Source organism: Solea senegalensis, linkage group LG5 (genome assembly GCF_019176455.1).
Source record: "Solea senegalensis isolate Sse05_10M linkage group LG5, IFAPA_SoseM_1, whole genome shotgun sequence".
In the NCBI taxonomy this organism is placed as follows: Eukaryota; Metazoa; Chordata; class Actinopteri; order Pleuronectiformes; family Soleidae; genus Solea; species Solea senegalensis.
Window position 1 is genome coordinate 26,371,152 of NC_058025.1, and position 16,229 is coordinate 26,387,380.

The following is a 16,229-nucleotide window of genomic DNA, read 5'->3' on the forward strand; positions in this document are numbered from 1 at the left end:
GGAGGAAGAAGAAGAATTTCAGTGCTTTTGGTTGTAAACTGGCAAAGGATTATTCTTTACTGTTGCGATGAGAGGTGGGGGGGAGGGGCTTAGTTACAGATGTCACTACCAATAATTGTGTTGCTCTCGCTCCACAGAGTCAGGATCACTGCTGGCATCGTCCACCGTCGTGACGTGAGGACGCTCTACAGGTATCATGTTGTTATACAGTAATAAATATACATATTATTCATTTCATTTTAAAGGAATGGAGAAAGAAGCTGCATCATTTGTATGTGAAAGCACTTTCTGTGCAGGAAGTGCTTCTTTTTCACAGCAGCATCTGTAACGCCTTCACAGGAAAATCATTTCACTATTTTTACTTCAACAACAAACTGACCACATCCATCTTCTACTGCTGCTTATCTGAGGTCGGCTCATGACGAATTGACCACATAATAATAACAACATTCACCATGAAGAACAGTACAAAGTTATAAACGTGTGTGTGTGTGTTTATGTATATTTTATATGTCCATATAAATAAATAAGAACAACCGTGACAACAAACATAGAAGTGTAGAAAACCAGTTTTTATTCCCAAAACAAAGTCAAACACATTTTCTACATCAGATACAACCCAGAGACATAAAGTGGAATGAGTTACACAACATTAAATACATGGAAATCACAGAAGGTTTGAACATAGTAACACGATAAAGAAATACAACGAAACATGTAACAACTAATTATTATTCTTGTGGAGCTGTGATGGACTGGTGACCTGTCTGTCTGTCTGTCTGTCTGCCTTACACAAACAGTGGGAACAGGAACAGGCTAATTAACTCTAATTAAACCTATGTCTGCTTAATTCTGTCATATTTGAACAGATTCCCTGCTTGATCACAGTCCAGAGAGAAAACACAGAAAGTAAACGTCTGGTTTATTTTGGCCTCATCTTGTAAGTTTGAGTCACTTCTGTAAAACAAAGATGAACTTAATGATGATATAAAACTGTTGGCTTCAGAGAGAGACAGACAGAGAGAGAGGGAGAGAGACAGAGAGAGAGAGAGAGAGACAGAGAGAGAGAGAGAGAGAGACAGGGAGAGACAGAGAGAGAGAGAGAGACAGAGAGACAGAGGTCTCACAGGATAAAGACAACAGAGACATATTTATAAAAGACGTGAGGCTGAAATCTCACGTAACCTTGTTATCAGTGATCAAACCTAGCGTTAACGACGCATCACGTCACATGATCATCATGTTTGCCTGTTGTTTGACCTTTGAACTCTGCTCTGTGCGAGAACGGCCGATGTCGTCATCTAGCAGCGAGAGGTCGAGCTCAGGCAACGGAATCCTCCAGAACTGGAAGGAGTTGTAAGCACAGTCTTCTTCATCATCTTCATCATCTTGAATCTGAAAGTCAATGTAACGTGAGATTATTATACAATGTTTACATTAAAGAAACACAGTCACACACTATTAACAAACAAGTCAATGGTTTGCATCACGCTTTTCTAGCAGCTTTACATTCACCCATTCACTCACAGCTGCTTTACATTCACTCACAGCTGCTTTACATTCAACCATTCATTCACTCACAGCTGTTTTACATTCACCCATTCATTCACTCACAGCTGCTTTACATTCACTCATAGCAGCTTTACATTCACCCATTCATTCCTCAGCTGGTTACATTAGCCCATTTATTTAGTTACTCACAGCTGCTTTACATTCACCCCATTCATTCCTGCTGCTTTACATTCATTCACAGCTGCTTTACATTCACCCACCCACCCATTCACTCCTCGGCTTTTACATTCATTCACAGCTGCTTTACATTCATGCACTAAGTGCTGCTTTACATTCACCCATTCATTCACTCTACATTCACCATTCATTCACTCACAGCTGATTTACATTCGCCCATTTATTTAGTTACTCACAGCTGCTTTACATTCACCCATTCATTCATAGCTGCTTTACATTCATTCACAGCTGTTTACATTCACCCACCCACGGCTGCTTTACATTCATTCACAGCTGCTTTACATTCACTAAGTGCTGCTTTACATTTCACCCATTCATTCACTCACAGCTGCTTTACATTCACCCATGCATTCACTCACAGCTGCTTTACATTCACCCATTCATTCACTAAGTGCTGCTTTACATTCACCCATTCATTCACTCACAGCTGCATTCCCATTCATTCACTAAGTGCTTTACATTCACCCATGCATTCACTCACAGCTGCTTTACATTCATTCACAGCTGCTTTACATTCACCCATTCGTTCACTCACAGCTGCTTTACATTCACCCATGCATTCACTCGCAACTGCTTTACATTCACCCATTCACACGCTTGTGAATATTGCATTTTAATGCATATTAATGCAGATGTTGTGATGTATCGTTGGCTGAGTTTTGGAGAGGTTTAGCTGGAGGTGACGGCCGATGGTCAGAGAGACAATCTGAGATTCATGCTGAGACCGTGTGGTCGTCAACATGGATCTGAAGCTTCACCATGTCATCAAACTGCAGTCACAATCATCACGGTTCCATATTTTTACCAGATCGTTTGGTGTAGAAAGTGTTAACAAGAAAACAAGCGTGTGACATGTTCACTAGAGGATGGGGACAGGGTGACACCAAGTGGACATTTACTGTCATAACAACACATTTTCAATGAAATACAGGCTAAAATGAGCTGAATAATAATGAGCTGAAGATACAAACTTACATGAGTCTCAGATTCCTCTCGTGCTCGTTTGTTGCGCCTTGTGTCTGAAGTGGAAGTGGTATGACCCTGGACGATTCCATTAGTGTGACTCTGCACCGTCAAAGCGTCACAGTGTGTGGTTTTACAATGAAGATAAACATCCGGCTCCTCGTGTTTCTGCTCTGGACACGTGGGGAAGTGGTACGGCCTTTTACGGCAGCGGTTGCCAGGCAGCGCGGAGTCCCGGGCCGGGGAGTCCGGGGACGGTGGCTCCGGGGCCGCAGAGCTGAGGCTCCCCGTCTCCAGGTGCGTGTTTCCCGCAGCAGCAGCAGCATCAGCGCACAGTGACCGCTGCCGTCTTTTGGAGGGAGAGTCGTGCGCGTGCAGCAGCAGCGGAGAATCGTCCGCGCGTCTCTTCGCCATTAAATTAGCCGTCAAAACACGCGCCGCCGCGTAGTCTGACGCTATTCACTGACACAGTTACGCACGAGAGAAGCGCGCTTGTTCCATGGCTCGTGCGCGCAGGATGAAAACAAAGAGCACCGGTAGTGAATGTGTAGTGAAGGAGGTTTGCTAACCAATCAGGGGAGAGCACCGATGGTTAGTCCCCGCCCACATCCTTTACTCTTCCTGTGGCGGGTTCAAGTGTTTAAAGGTGCAGTGTGTGAGTTTCAGTATAAACTGTGAATGCGTTTGAAACACAGTGTTCAAGCATGTAATCCTCCACATGAGGGTCACAGAGGTCGCTGGTGCCAATCCCTGCTGACATAGGACAAAAGGTGGGCGGGGTCACATCCTGGACAGGTCACAGTCCATCACTGGGACACGACGAGACAAACGACCATCCACTCTCACACCTACAGTCAATTTAAGAGTTTCCAGTTTACCTAATCCACATATAATAATATCACTTGTTCCTTCTTAGTCCATATCCTACACGTGTACAGTTTTATATCGTCTATAAATACACATCTGACTTGAAAATCGGTTAAAAGTTCTGTAAGATGTGATGATTTTAATTTGAGAACAAACATTTAACTATTTTAAATGAAATAAAACGGTGAAGTAAATTAAAATATGAAGTAACATAAGCGTAGAGTTGTGTAATCATGGATTCAAGTGTGCCTGTAAATTCATATCAAAATGCTGGAGATTTAAAAAAAAACAAAAAAACGTTGTCTTTATTCAAAAGTGTGATTAGAAAAGAAAAGAAACTCATTTTTAAAAAGCTCGTCAAAAAGACGTCAGATGGATGTAAAGGAGCAGGTTATTGGCACAAATCTGGAAAAATAAATACATTTCAAATGTTCACATTACATTCTGTTTTCTCACAACACACACACACACACACACACACGCTCGCTCTCTCACTCACACACACAGCTCTCTCTCTCTCTCACACACACACACCTCTCTCTCTCTCACACTCACGCTCGCTCTCTCATTCACACACACACACACACACACACACACACACGCGCTCGCTCTCTCATTCACACACACAGCCTCATTTCAAAGTCAGCGATGGAAAAAACAAAGTTTGTTTGATAACAAACTAATAATAAAAATATAAAGATAAATCATATATATATACATACGTATGTATATGTATATATATACATACGTATGTATATATATACATATATACATATTACTAAAGTCAAAGGTCAGAGAAGGTTTCTTGTCACGTCAGACTGTCGCCGCTCTCTCGCCGCGGTGACTTCACAGCCAGCGGAGAATTCTGACGTCGGTTCTCGTCTCGACAGTTAAAGTACAGATCTGCGGGCTTTCGCGCCACAAAGAAGACGCAGTCGTACACGTACTTCAACATGGAGCGGTCGTTCTCCGTGTACGTGGTCTGCATGGACTCTTTCTCCACCTACCGGGAGAAATGAGGACATTGCTTCACCAGCGGAGACACATCTGTGACGTCAGCGTGTGAATCACCGTCAAAGGTTTTACCTCCAGGCAGAAGCCAAACTTCACCATCGCTGTCCGTATGTCTTCGAAGCTAAGTTCGACCGAGAGCTCGTTGGCCATGTTCTCGTAGTGATAGAGCAGAGGACCTGAAGACACACGGTGAAGACCAACTCTGAGACGTGATGTTTGACATCGTCTTCATCCAGTCACAACACTTCAGAATGACAGTAAATAATAATAAATAAATCAAAACAAACCCGCATTTCACCCTATGTCAGCTGGGATTGGCACCAGCAACCCCCACAACCCTCATGTGGAGGATAAAGCGGTAGATGAATGAATGAATGAATGAATGAATGAATGAATGTAACTTTCTTAGACAAATGCTGCGTTTGCACTACATGGTCCTGGCACGGCACGGCACGGCACGGATTTGGAATCACATCTGAAGACCTTCCTCTTCTTCTTGGCCTTCACTTCAGGATAAAAAATAGTGACTTCATGTTTTATTTACATTGCTGTGCCTTTAAATCTGACTTTTCAGACATTTCCTCTACTAAAAGTTGGAGATTAACGCAGGTTTTCAGGATTTGTAAGTCTTTTTAACGTCAGTGGCCGGCAGTCTGTTGACGTCGCATGTTCGTATCGGCTCTGCTGAACCTCGACAAGAGAAAGAACCGCGCCGAGCCGAGTCGAGCGGAGCCGGGACCGTGTAGCGGAAAAGCGTCAAACCTGACTCACCCAGGTTGATCCACACTCCGCCAGGCTTCAGAATCTTCCAGATGGTCTCCACATACTCGATGACATTATGAGCTGTGTCGATGAAGAAGCAGGTCGCCACACAGTCCCAGGAATCTGACGGAAACACAACGCAACTCCTTGACATACATTTATCTTTCATTTTAGAATGTTTTAAGACGCACCTCGCAGCTCAACCTGAGAGGATGAGTACATGAATTTGTAATGAACTACTCTAAAGTGATTCAAAGTCATTTTACTTCAAACTGCGATGAAATAAGTCGGATACAATAGTTAGGGAGTACCCTAACAGTACTGCGTTCGCCCACCTGTGTCACTGTAGACCTCCACAAAATCCCCTGCTACCATGGAGAAGTCTGAAGTGAGAGGTAAGCTCTGAGGGTTGACGTCGGGGAATCTGATCGGTCGCGTTTGGTCGGAGGATTTCTTGTTGTTGCTGAACTGGTGGATCCAAGGGTACAGGGTCAGAGCGTTCACCTTCTCACACCTGAATGGAGTGGTCCAAATTTGTGAGGATAGGTGAAGGAAGACGCTACCAAAGACATGAATACCATGTAACTGTCAATTTTGCTCTGAGAATTAACACATACGAACGAGGAGTCAGTTCCTAACATAACCTGCACAAGGGTAGATTTAGGATCGGTAACAGTTACAAGAACATGGCAGCCGGAGTCATAGGAAGGTTAGTTTGTGCGTTACCTATTGAGGACAAAGTTTGAAGAGAAGAGCATGAAGAGACTCCATTCGTTGCCCTGGCAAATATAACCCAGTCGGGCGATCTCCCACGCGAGGCGGCCAAGCCCGGCACCCGGTACCAGAACGCTCACCTTAGACACATCACTGACATAATAAAATTCACAAAATGCACATATCACACGGAAAACACTGAGAAAGTCACATCAGCAACATCACTGTGTTGTTTATTCTGCTCTATTTGCACTCTGACATGCATCTACGTGTCTGACGGAGTTTGTGCGTTTCCTACTATTGGTCACTTGGGAAGAGTCTTTGGATCTGTTGGATGATGGGCAGGTAGCAGGACTCCCTCTCAGCCTGACCCGCCTCACTCCAGTCTCTGACAAACTGCTTTATGGTGGACTTGAGCTTGTCCATGTCAAACGTAGACGTGAACGACGGACGCACCTTCCTCGGATCCTCCTGCAGACGAAAGACGAGGGACAGTGTCAATACATTTCAAAAATAAAAACCACAGGTGCAGATTATCTTAGCTCCGTTTACTCACCCGCTCGCCACATCCAATGTTCTCAAACATGTGGAGACTGTTGTGGACGATGTCGTGCAGCACTTCCTGGTTGCAGTCCGCACACTGGCTGATCCGGGTCAGGTTGGACATGACGCTCGGCAGCAGATTCTGGTGCCGCTGAGGTAGACTACGAAACTGACGCTCAGCACGTTTGACCTGTTCCTGGACATGAGCCCTGACCAAGAAACACACAGGACAGCAGACGGTCACCAGCACGGAGTCAGAGTGAACAGATCGCAACGGTTTCCTTTACAAGCTCCTATTTTATATTATTTACTAGTTTGTTTTTAAAGGTCCAGTGTGTATGAAGACGTCTGTCTCTGTGAGAACACGGACGCGGCTCATTGAAAGGATACAAAAAACAAACAGGTTTTTTTTAATTATGCACCAAATGTAATCATATACACAAACATATATATACACTTAGTAAGTACAATTATACTTTGTATATTCAAGTAGCATCAATTAACCCTCCAAGCATAGATGAACCATGGATGGAGCCTAGAGGGATGGAGCCCAGGATGGAGCCTAGCCTATAGATGGAGCCTAGATGGAGCTTAGATGGAGAGATTTTAGATGAGGCTAGATGGAGAGCAGATGGAGATGGAAGCTAGAGGAGCTAGATAGCCTAGAGGAGGCTAGCATAGATGGAGCTAGATAGATGGAGCTTAGGGGAGGCACAGAGCCCAGAGGGAGGATGAGAGTGATGGAGCCTAGAGGGGCGGGATAGATGGAGGCCTAGAGGAGCATAGATGGAGCATAGATGGAGCCTCGAGGGAGCATAGATGGAGGCTAGAGCCAGATGGAGCTAGATGGAGGATGGAGAGATGGAGCTTAGAGGAGAGAGATGGAGGCTAGAGGAGCTAGAGCCTAGATGGAGCATAGATGGAGCCTAGAGGGAGCAGATAGATGGAGATAGGAGCATAGATAGAGGGCATAGATGAGTGGAGCATTAGATGGGAGCATAGATGGAGCTAGATGGAGCTAGAGAGAGATGGAGCTAGATGGAGCATAGATGGAGCCTAGATGGAGCTTAGATGGAGCATAGATGGAGCCTAGATGGAGACAGATGGGCAGATGGAGCACAGATGGAGCATAGATGGAGCCCAGCATGATGAGGGCTAGATGGAGAGATGGACATAGATGGAGCTTGGAGCATAGATGGAGCATGGAGAGATGGAGCATAGATGGAGCCGATGGAGGCTAGATGGAGCATAGATGGAGGCTAGATGGAGCATAGATGAGCAGACATAGATGGAGCCTAGATGGAGCATGATGGAGCCTAGATGGAGGCTAGATGGGCATAGATGGAGCATAGATGGAGCCTAGATGGGGCATAGATGGAGCCTAGATGGAGGATGGAGCTAGATGGAGCATAGATGGAGCCTAGATGAGATAGATGAGCATAGATGGTTGGATAGATGGAGCATAGAGATGATAGATGGAGCCTAGATGGAGCCTAGATGGAGCATAGATGAGATGGGAATTGCCATAGATGGAGCTAGATGGAGCTAGATGGATGAGCCTAGATGGATGGAGCCTAGATGGAGCCTAGATGGATGAGCCTAGATGGAGCCTAGATGGAGAGATGGAGCATAGATGGAGCATGTAGTATCAGTGATGCCATGACATGAACATGATAACAGGAAGTTTGACTTGAACAGAAGTTCTGACGAACGCTTTGACACAGAAACACAAGTTTCCCTCCAAACCCGGTGAAGTGTCCCGTGCTACGGTTGCTAACAGCAGCGGCTCCTGCCGTTTACAAACCTCGTGTTCCGTTAATATACCTGTAAAATCTAAAAGCGTCTACTATTCTCCAGAAGTGCTGCTTCTCCAGCCTGGCCTCCTCCTCGGGGCTGTACTTGATTCTTTCTTTGTGAAAGTACGCTCCGGTATGTGTTCCTCCTCCGGTCTCCGCCATGACTGCAACCCGACACAGCGCCGTCCAATCACAGCGCGACAAACGTCTTCTTCGTCTGTCTGCAGAGGGTCGCGCTTCAACGCCTTCCACTGCCCCCTACAGGAGACAGACGACAATACAGCTCGTATTAAATATGACATAAATTAACGAATACGATGAAATGATATCTAAAAATAGCAAATGTAGATAATAATAATAATAATAATTCTTAGTTTTTATTTTATAGTACTAGTTAATAATAAAGTACTTGTTTTAGTTTTACACATAGACTTTATGTTTATGGACACATTATTATTATTATTATTATTATTATCATCACCACACCAGTGTTAAAATCAACTCACTTGTGATACAGTGAATAATCATCCTTTGACTGTTTGATTTACGTGATGAATAAACACATTTATTCTAACATTATGAAACCACTAGATTATTAAAGACATTACATTTATTAAAGGTTGGAAGAAAATGTGCTAAAAGCCTCATATATGTGTGTCAGAATACAACGGATTTAGACTGATTTATTTATATATATATATATATATATATATATACGTACTGTATATATATATATATATACGTATGTATATATATATATATATATATATATATGAAGAATAAGATTGTATATATGTATATATATATACATATATGTATATATATATACACACACATATACAAATATATATATACATGTATGTATATATATATTTGTATATGTGTGTATATATATATACGTACTGTATATATATATATACATATATGTATATATATATATACACACACATATACAAATATATATATACATGTATGTATATATACATAAAATATATAGTTTATTGTCTTCTAAAAGATAACATGTGTGATGATCTATAAAATAAATCCTGCGTTATTTTTCATTGACAAACTAACATAAACACTAATATTAGACATTAACAGTGGACGCACGGATCAGGGTTTTCAGTGCTTTATTCTCTTATTTGTGACGTCGCCGCCACGTCACACGTTCGGGTTGACAATCTTGCCAAGGAAGAGAGTGTCCTGTGAGACGCGGTCGATGACGACCACCATGAAGGGACGATTGAATTTCAACACGGGGACAATCCGGAAGGACAGCAGCGTGATGCCGATGCCTGTAGCAGCTGTAGCTGTGGCTCCAGCCTCGTCCACGTCCAGAGTCGCTTTGTGCACAACCTGAGGTACGACACAGACAGGAAAGGTCAATCAAAGGTCACACGAAACATTGGTGCATGTTTAACACGAGGCTTTAACACACTCACCTGTGACACGGCCAGTTTGAGGTCAGAGATTCCCGCCAGATTTGCACGGTCACCAAACATGTCCGACATTCCCATGTCGGTCAAAATGTCCTTCAGGTCGTACGACGTCTTGATGGAGAACTTTGGAACGTGGATGTCATACTGCCTGGAAATGGGTCAACATAAACTCACGGTGAGACGTTTAACGATGAATGAGTGAATTCTAATGACGTTTTCCTCACTTTTTTTTCATCCACTTCAGCCATTTAGTGACGTGAGCTGGGCAAATGGAATTCTCCAGCGTCTCCATGTCGTCCGGTAACAGCAGCATCATGCCGTAGGAGGAGCCGTTGAAAGGGAGGTAGAGGACGGACGTGTTGATGGACATGTCGTAATAGGTGTGGACGCTTTCCTCCATGTACATCATCTGCACCGGAACCTGGAGAGTGAGACAGTTGAGAGTATGACTGACGCTCGCTGACGTGCAGCGACTGTGATTCAGAACGACGACGTGAACTTATGTGAACCTTGGTGTTCTCGTCCACCAGGAACTCATCTGCCCTGGTGCTTTCAGGTTCAAATGGAGTTTCCCACTTTCCTGCGGAAGCAAAACAAAGGTCAGACTTCCAGGTGTGACCTCAGAGACAAAGCAAATGAACAATTTATCCACTGGTAAGATTTACAGGGTGAGCGTTAGAGTAATGTGCAAAATAGGTCTGTGCCGCAAATTGTCACCGCCATGCAGCCATATTTTAAACAGCTGCTAAAACCACACATCACAGTTTCAACCCACACGTCATGATCTCAGCCCACACATCATGGCACGAGCTGCGACAGTTTGCAGCTCGCCCGAGATCGTGAGGATACGATATACGCCCCAACTGATTCTCTCCACTCCACAGTGGTCAGGTAAAGTCTGTGGGTCGCCCATGAAACAAGTTCTCACGCTTGCCGTTTTTCTGAATTAAAAAGTAATCCCCAGGAAAGGTCCATTTTAACACACTCACTGTGCGTGTGCCTAAAGCAACAACACGGGCTCCAGCCTCGGTCTTCAAAAGCCACTCCAGCCGTCTGTTGTCATTCCATAAGTCATCCACCACAAATGAAATTTTCTTTGTCAGTGATTTATGCTGTGAGGTAAAACCCATAAAAATAAAGATTTCGGTTTGAGTCCAATTCCTTTACTCTCAAAAAATTGTACTTTTTTTTTATTCAAAAGAAATCCCAGAACACTATTACCCAAAACATCCAGATGTGTTTTTAGTAACCTGTCATTTCACAGTCTTGTATTTTGGAAGAACAAAAATGGGAAAGGTTTTTTTTTTTTCTTTCTTTTTTTGTTATGTCCTTTATATGAGGACAAGCAAAAAAAATCATTGCATAACCTTAAAGGAGAGATGCAGCTATAACTTCATTAGAGAGGGGGTGAGATGCGATGTGAGATATAAATATCTAATACAGTATATACTTGAAAGGGATAGTTGAGTTTTTAAACTGCTCACTTCCTGAGCCAAAATCGACAGTGTTTAATCCACCGCTGCCTCCATCAGTGCCTTCGAGTACGTTATTTTTTGACTTCTGTGTTTGAAACCTTTGTTCGGCTTCATACGTGACACAAACTGACAGCTTATTGTGTAAGTAACGTGTCAATCCCTCAACTATCATCTTAATAAAGCAGGTGCACAATGTATGCTAACAATACACACAATGTTTCTTTGTGTGTGTGCGTGTGTGTGTGTGTGTGTGTGTGTGTGTGTGTGTGTGTGTGCGCGAGAGAGAGATTCATGTCGTAATCAGTCATTCAGTCATTCTCCAAAGACTCAGCTTGACACAAACAGGTTGTCCTGCCAAGACAATGATGTAGAAAACCGGGAAGCAACAAACAGCAACCAAAGGGGAATTTTCCATCATCCACACTGACACACATACATGTCACTTTAGGTTTTCTAATATTTTCTTTTCATTCAATCAAACAGTGAGTCTGGCAAACTTCAAACTGAAATGACCAAAACCAATCAATTTGTTCAGTTATATCACAAAAGGGATTGTTGCAATTGAATTAACATTTATTTTTGATTATTTATTCCAGTGTTAATGACCCTGAAAAAGATGATTTTCAAAGCCAGACTGACATCGAAGAAAGACTTAGAAGGACGACTAATCACCTTATCCAACAAATGGCACAGTGATTAAATCTGTCTGTGTCTTTGGCGGCCTGCTTCGTCTGGGTGCGTTATACTTTAATATTAAGCATTAAGTAATATTAAGGAAACACAAGTGGTAAGCAATATTTTAAAAAGCCAGGCTATACATCCATAACAGAGCAAGATAAACGCATGTAAACTTTCGCCACACTAAGTTGTCATAGGATCATTTTGTAATTTATGCATCATTTTTAAGAAGTAAATTAAAAAAAGAGGTCTTTTCCGAACTTCGGACTACACACACACACACACATGCAAGCTCAAAAAAGGAGGCTAAAGTCAATGATTGAAAACAAGACAGATTTGTTAAATTGAAGTGCAACCACAGGTCTGGGTGAGGTATACTATATAAACACTGTGACATCCAAGGCTGTAAGGTGGAGCCGTGAGAAACATTAAGGACTCTAGAGGTGGTTTTCTCAACACCCATCTGACTCATATTATTTAAAATTGCCTTTGACTTGCACATGACAATGTGTGGCTTACAGCTCCCTATATAATCCAACATTTCGCCGAGAGTAAGATAAAGGCGTTTGCGCAATTGACCTGCACTCCGAATTAATGTCTTAAATCCAGACAGGATACTTTGCGAGGGAATTGTAATCACGCAAGATCACAATTTAATTAAAAGAGGATAATATGATTAAAATGACACTTCTAATAGCTCCCATTTAATTATGATTGTGTTGTTGTGCGTGTATTTCAGTACTGCACATGCTCACGCATTTATCTCCTCCTCATGTCTGTCTCCAATATATTTGTCTGTCTGTCTACCTGAATGTCTCCTTGCTTTCCGGTCTGCCTCATAATAACCACTCTACCCAGATTATGTGTAAGAAGGGCCTGCCCACGCCTTTCTAAAAATGGATAGTGCTTTTAACTTTATGGAAAAAAAAAGAAGAATAAAAAATGACATTGTATCTGTATCGGGTCATGGAAGCTAATCAAACTTTCTCCAGGAAGCTGCAGCTCAAATTATGCAAATGGAGGCAAATCAGGCTTCTCATCTGAACGGCACGCTTCACTGATTTTAACATCACGCTCGTGCATTTGCATGCAGGTTCAAACATGAACTCATGTGTGTACGATATTCACCGTATTGTAGCATCTGACAGCATGCAACTAACAACATGGTACGAAGGCTCATAGCATGTATAACTGTATAAGATGCAAAGAGCCACATGCTGCGTGGGTGAGCAGAAACCTCCGTTTTTCTAGATGTGACATGGTGGCACAAGTATAAATCTTCTGCTGCTCATCGTCTAGAAAATTGGTTTAATCATGAACCGTGCAGATTGAAAACTGAAGCGAAATGCAGACAGCAGATGGATGTAAAAGTTTTGGTGAGTAAGTAAAGAACTTTTGTTTTCAGCTGCAACACATTTTCTTATAATAAACTGGACAAGATGTTGGAAAAAGCTTATCCAGATATGATCTGCACTGAAGAAGAGCTTTATTTTAAGAACTAATGATAATAATAAGAACAGCATTCACCATGTTTCCATTCACCCCTCATTTGAATAGTTGGTTAACACACGCTATGACGACAAATGTGACATTTGACACGCTGAAGCGAGTCTGTTCGACGCTCACAGTTTCATGCATGAGCATGCACTCAATACTGTGTCACCTCCTGCCGATGACAAACGGGAGAAGAATGGCGACCACCTAAAGCAACTCTGGTTGAGACTAGGATTATCTTAAAGCAATAATATACTTGAAAAAGTTGAGGTTTAGCAACAACACTACCAACAACACTGCACTGACTGGGCCTAATACTAATCTAAGGTTGGTAAAGCTATTGGTCATGATGGAATAAGGCCAACATTTGAAAAATGAGTAGAATACTTTTGAACCAAAGTCAGCAGCGTTAAGGGCAGAAATAAAGCATTCATGCCGGTATAATTTCTTCCTTTGCTCTAACACATTAGTATATTCTCAATTCGCTGGAAGTCAAGTGATTGACCGGCTGTTCATCAAACTGGTCTTATCTATGCAATAGCACAGCGACACACACTCATTTAGCTGCCCTTGTCGGTCACTACACCCTTCCTTCAATGATTCATCATCCTTCACCCTGCATCGCTCTCACAAAGTCATCGACCACCTTCAACAACAATGTCTGGACTCAATCAGGGATTCACAGCCGCTGCTCAGGGAACACGCCAAGTTCCGAAGACTCTCTCTGGCTTTATTAACACAAATCATCAGAGCAATCTGGAAATAATGTCGTAGTGCTTCTAATCCAGACATTTTGCATCGTAAACTGGGGACACATGACACAACTTTCACAGGCTTCAGAGGATCACACATTAAAAGACTACGACTGATGAGGGATGTCGCGAGAGTGACCATATCTATGAGGGTAACATTTTTGATATTGAGATACTTCCTGTCGTCTTCGTCTTCTGACACTATTTCCTGTGTCGCATCTCATTAGCTGTTGGGAACATGTGTTTGCAGATCGGTAATCAGTACACACTACCCCATCTAGGGCTGAATGTGGGTAGAATCGGACAATAAATCTTGTAGTGCGTCCCGAGCTTTACCTGGTAACGTGTGTGTTTGCACGTCAGTCTAACCCGCAACAATAAGTGGTTGCTGTATCTTGCATCTCCATGTTTCTACATCAAAGCAGCCACAGTGTGTTTTTCATGTTTAGAAGTGAAAGCTTCACAATCTTCACAAACAAATGAATTTGTGAAGGACACCTGAGTTCTTGGTGAAATGAGGGGTGAGCAAAAGAGTCCTCACTTTGTTTTTACACACTGGACTTTTGACTATATTTGTATATAAAATGCAGCGTTATGTAACGTCACGATATATAGTAGTATATATAGTCTATCCAAATAAGAGAAAGTTGCTTGTTACATTTTGTCAGTCAATACAGAAGAAACACAGAAGAATCTATCATCTTAAATTCCATGAGATTTAAAGATAACTTCTGTCGGTACCAAAATAAGGATCAACTGGTCTTTTGCCTTTTTGGGAAACAATTACACAAGCGAATGCAAAGAAAAAAGTTTTATATTTTCACTTTTTGCATTATATTCTTTTTGCCACAGTTTTAATGTGTGTTTTTTTTTCCTTTTAACTAAAAACGATATTTTTGTTGTCTCAGAAACAGCACAGCTGGTTCCCCAGAGCACCACCGCAGACAAAGGCCGTCTGCTTGTGAGGTCAAAAGATTGAGTGCTTCAACAAACTGTATCATGACTTTAATTGATTCCCGGTGAGGATCTTTTAAATAGTGTGAAAATCATCTGACTCACTTTCTGCAATGTGAAACACTACACACTGTGCAACGTTGGTTGTCACCACTGTTTGTTATGAGCTTCACTGGGTTACCAAGTGTCCAGATTCCCAATAAATACCAGGAAACACATGCAGCGCAGCCACTTCCAGTGCACTGACTGGGCCAATTATGACACTCCGATTCTATAGCAAACCTCTGTGGTGAAGAGCAGAGGTTTGGTAAACATTTTATATGCTAAAGCTGCCACAAAATGTGTCATTGACAAACATGTTGGCACTTTACACTGCTTCTGTTGTTATACGTGAAAGGCCACCATTGTGAATGGATTTTAAAGGAGCAGCGTGCACATGGGTGTTTTGTGGTGTGCTTCCCACTATGGAGTAAACCCTCAATCCAGGAGTGTGAATCACCTTCTTAATTACACAACAAAATCCAAACCACATGTAAACAATTAGCCTCGAGAACAGGGTTGGTCTCATTTTTTTCCCTCTGTGTGTGTGTGTGTGTATGTGTGTGTGTCTTTTTCATGCCCCAACGGCAACTTACCATTTAAATTTATAATTTAAATCAGATTGTAGTGTATTACAAACGTCAGATGTCATTGTGAATGTGCATATCGTGAGATTCCTCTAAGCGTAGTGAAGTTTTTCCAGCATCTCGCAGCTCATTATTTTGCTTCCGTGGTTTACTTGCTGCTCTTATTAGTGCTTCTTATCAGACTTCCCTGATATTATTAAATAACAGCGGTGCAGCCACAGAAATGTGTGCTGTTGAAATTGGCTGCTTCTTTCATACATTCATGAAGAATGGTATTTCCTCTAGCCAGTTATCAGCGACACACAATGCCAGAGCCATTAAAGAGCTCTCATACGCTCATACATACAAATTGTGCTACTAATACCCAGTGAGTGATGTGTGAAATATGTCTGAAACGTTTTTC

At 42.4% G+C, this 16,229-nt stretch overlaps 3 protein-coding genes across 3 annotated transcripts; all 3 read right to left on the minus strand.

The window, feature by feature from the left end:
- Positions 1–1,052: 1,052 nt before the first annotated feature.
- Positions 1,053–3,463, minus strand: wu:fa19b12 (uncharacterized protein LOC560551 homolog). The gene is made up of 2 exons (XM_044025390.1): positions 2,725–3,463; positions 1,053–1,395 (listed from the first exon to the last, which is right to left on the minus strand). Exons 1-2 carry the CDS (start codon positions 3,124–3,126, stop codon positions 1,228–1,230), a joined length of 570 nt encoding a protein of 189 aa, XP_043881325.1. The 5' UTR covers positions 3,127–3,463; the 3' UTR covers positions 1,053–1,227.
- An 859-nt stretch (positions 3,464–4,322) lies between these two features.
- Positions 4,323–8,589, minus strand: LOC122769100 (carnosine N-methyltransferase-like). The gene is made up of 8 exons (XM_044025380.1): positions 8,437–8,589; positions 6,626–6,821; positions 6,368–6,540; positions 6,082–6,222; positions 5,691–5,869; positions 5,365–5,478; positions 4,666–4,769; positions 4,323–4,582 (listed from the first exon to the last, which is right to left on the minus strand). The coding sequence occupies exons 1-8, from the start codon at positions 8,568–8,570 to the stop codon at positions 4,388–4,390; spliced, it is 1,236 nt and encodes a 411-aa protein (XP_043881315.1). The 5' UTR covers positions 8,571–8,589; the 3' UTR covers positions 4,323–4,387.
- A 932-nt stretch (positions 8,590–9,521) lies between these two features.
- LOC122769523 (alpha-1-antitrypsin homolog) lies at positions 9,522–10,629 on the minus strand. The gene is made up of 5 exons (XM_044026086.1): positions 10,623–10,629; positions 10,357–10,466; positions 10,072–10,268; positions 9,851–9,995; positions 9,522–9,764 (listed from the first exon to the last, which is right to left on the minus strand). The coding sequence occupies exons 1-5, from the start codon at positions 10,627–10,629 to the stop codon at positions 9,570–9,572; spliced, it is 654 nt and encodes a 217-aa protein (XP_043882021.1). The 3' UTR covers positions 9,522–9,569.
- Between the last annotated feature and the right edge of the window lie 5,600 nt (positions 10,630–16,229).